The 2157-nt window shown below is 58.7% G+C and overlaps 1 protein-coding gene across 1 annotated transcript in view; it reads left to right on the top strand.

Moving 5' to 3' along the window:
- NXN (nucleoredoxin) overlaps window positions 1-2157 on the top strand; it is a 16107-nt gene that overhangs the window by 7198 nt on the left and 6752 nt on the right. The window contains exon 6 of the mRNA XM_010009129.1: window positions 1574-1753. Coding sequence (XP_010007431.1) covers window positions 1574-1753 — 180 coding nt within the window. The remainder of the gene's footprint in view (window positions 1-1573; window positions 1754-2157) is intronic.

The raw sequence follows: 2157 nt of genomic DNA, 5'->3' as shown, positions 1-2157 counted from the left end.
AGGAATGTGAGCAGTGCTGCTGGGCTGGAATGAGGGGAATGCAGCTGCCCACCCGCCCGGACCTGCAGGCAGGCGTGGGACAGACAGACAGCCGTGTATTTCCTAGAGAAATGCCTAGAATTCAGGGAGCTTATGAGTAACCCACTGTTGTGCAAACACAGGAGCGCAGTGCCAGGAGTCCAGCAGTGCCGAGCACGCTGGGTCTCCCTTGCTCAGAGAACAGCTCTGCGGGGTATTTAACAAATGAGCTTCAAAATGAACCCTTGGATGAGGGCAGGAGGATTTGAGTTGCCTTGGTTTGCTGGTTGTGATTCCAGGGAATGTTGCTGGGTGAAGGAGGAGGTGGGAGACAGCGAGCAGGGCAGCAGACGGCGGCGTCTGGCACGAGCACTGGTCACTTGCCCCATCTCTTGGGGCCTGATCCCAAACTCTTCCCTCTTCCTTCCCTGTGAGGTGTTTCTTTGTCTTCTTGAGGACAGAGGAACAATGTGCTTTCCAGATCAAGTTGCCCACATGAGCAGCTCCTGTTGAATCTCCTGTGACTGTTTTGTGGCTGGAAAGCCTGGTCGGTGCCTTCTCAGACAGGATGGTCACCCGCTGGTGTCCACCCTGCCCCACTGCCAGCCCGGGCAGGTTTGAATTGGTGACTTGGACTAAAATCTGCTGCAAGCACATTCATCTCCCTGTGGTGAGGAGAGTGGCCAGGCAAGGCGGATGCCAGGTTTGTGTGCAAACATTGCATGTGGTTGACCCATGTGACAAAGTGCTGGTGTTGGTGTGTGTGATCCTGCTCAGTCTCCTGTTACAGAGGTGTGAGGTCTCTTGTGGGGCATCCATAAGATTCCTGGGGGCATCCGTGGCCCTGAGCACTAAATCACTGTGGTTAGTGCTGATCTGGGGGCCTTTCCTCCAGCAGTGGTGTCAGGTGCCTGCCTTGCTGGGCTTGGGACGTGCAAAACAGCGTCTGAAGCGGGTGATAATGTTCCTGGCTTGTCAGAAGCATCCCTGGGCTGTGGAAATGGCTGGGCAGTTAGTGACCAGGAGGGGTGTGGGGCTTCATGGAGGACTTTGTGGCTGCAAAATGTCTGGCGTTCCTTCTGGGGAGGAGCACACCCTGCTTCCTGGCTGCTGTTGTCTGCAGTCCACCCTGCAAAACGGCTTGTGTGTGTTCCTGTTGACCAGGGACTGGGCTTTTCCAGCAGCAGGGAGATGGTGCCTGCGGAGGAGGCACCTCTCTCTGGCACTTTGCAAGAAGGAGCTTGCAAGGAGGGTCCCTGCCCAGTCCGGAGGGGTTTGCGTCCAGAAGCATCACTGTCAGACAGTGCTGACCCCTGCCTGCACTCTGGCTCAGCAAGGCAATGCCAGAGCCTGTCTCCCAGCTTCCTGCTCTGGCTGCTGGGTTGCAGGGCTCTGCTAGGACGGAAACAGGATCCAGGGACCTTGGTTCCCATGAGCTGCAGAGCTCGCTGGGCTCCTGCCAGAGCCCCAGGCGATAGGAAAAGGCCTTTCTCCCCACACCCTGTCACTGGCTGGTTCCTGCTTTGGCTGATCCCCTGTTTTTCTTCCATCCCAGGCATCCCGACTCTCATTGTGCTGGACCCCCAGGGAGAAGTGATCACACGGCAGGGGCGGGTGGAGGTGCTGAACGACGTTGAGTGCCGCGAGTTCCCCTGGCACCCCAAGCCCGTGCTGGAGCTGACGGACTCCAATGCTGTGCAGCTGAACGAGGGCCCCTGCCTCGTCCTCTTCGTAGGTACGGAGCATCACTCCTTGGGCAGCAGGGCTTGGGAAGGGGGATGGGCCACCTGCCAGCTCGGCTGGAGCTGACCCTGGGGATGAGAACCTGTCTCTGGTGGTGGCAGCGTCCGTGGGATGGGACATCAGCCTGTTTCCATCACCGGAAGCAATGCTGCGGGGTGCAGAGAGGACATGGGGAGACAGAGGTCCCTGTGGAGTCCTCTCGAGGTAATCAAGGGGGCTGACAGACCTGGAGCCTCACCTGTAAGAGAGAAATGGGCTGCTGCAGCTCGCAGGGGTTGGTCAGAGCTTGCCCATGCCCACGGGTCTCCCACAGCTCCAGCCCAGCCACCCCAGGGACATGATGGAAGAGCGATGGGCAGTGGAGAGGAGCTGCTGGATCACCGGGGGTGCAGCAGC

This window comes from Chaetura pelagica, unplaced genomic scaffold (genome assembly GCF_000747805.2).
Source record: "Chaetura pelagica isolate M959 unplaced genomic scaffold, ChaPel_1.0 scaffold72, whole genome shotgun sequence".
Classification (NCBI taxonomy): Eukaryota; Metazoa; Chordata; class Aves; order Apodiformes; family Apodidae; genus Chaetura; species Chaetura pelagica.
The sequence above is the reverse complement of the archived record's forward strand: the minus strand, read 5'-3'. Positions and strand labels throughout refer to the sequence as shown.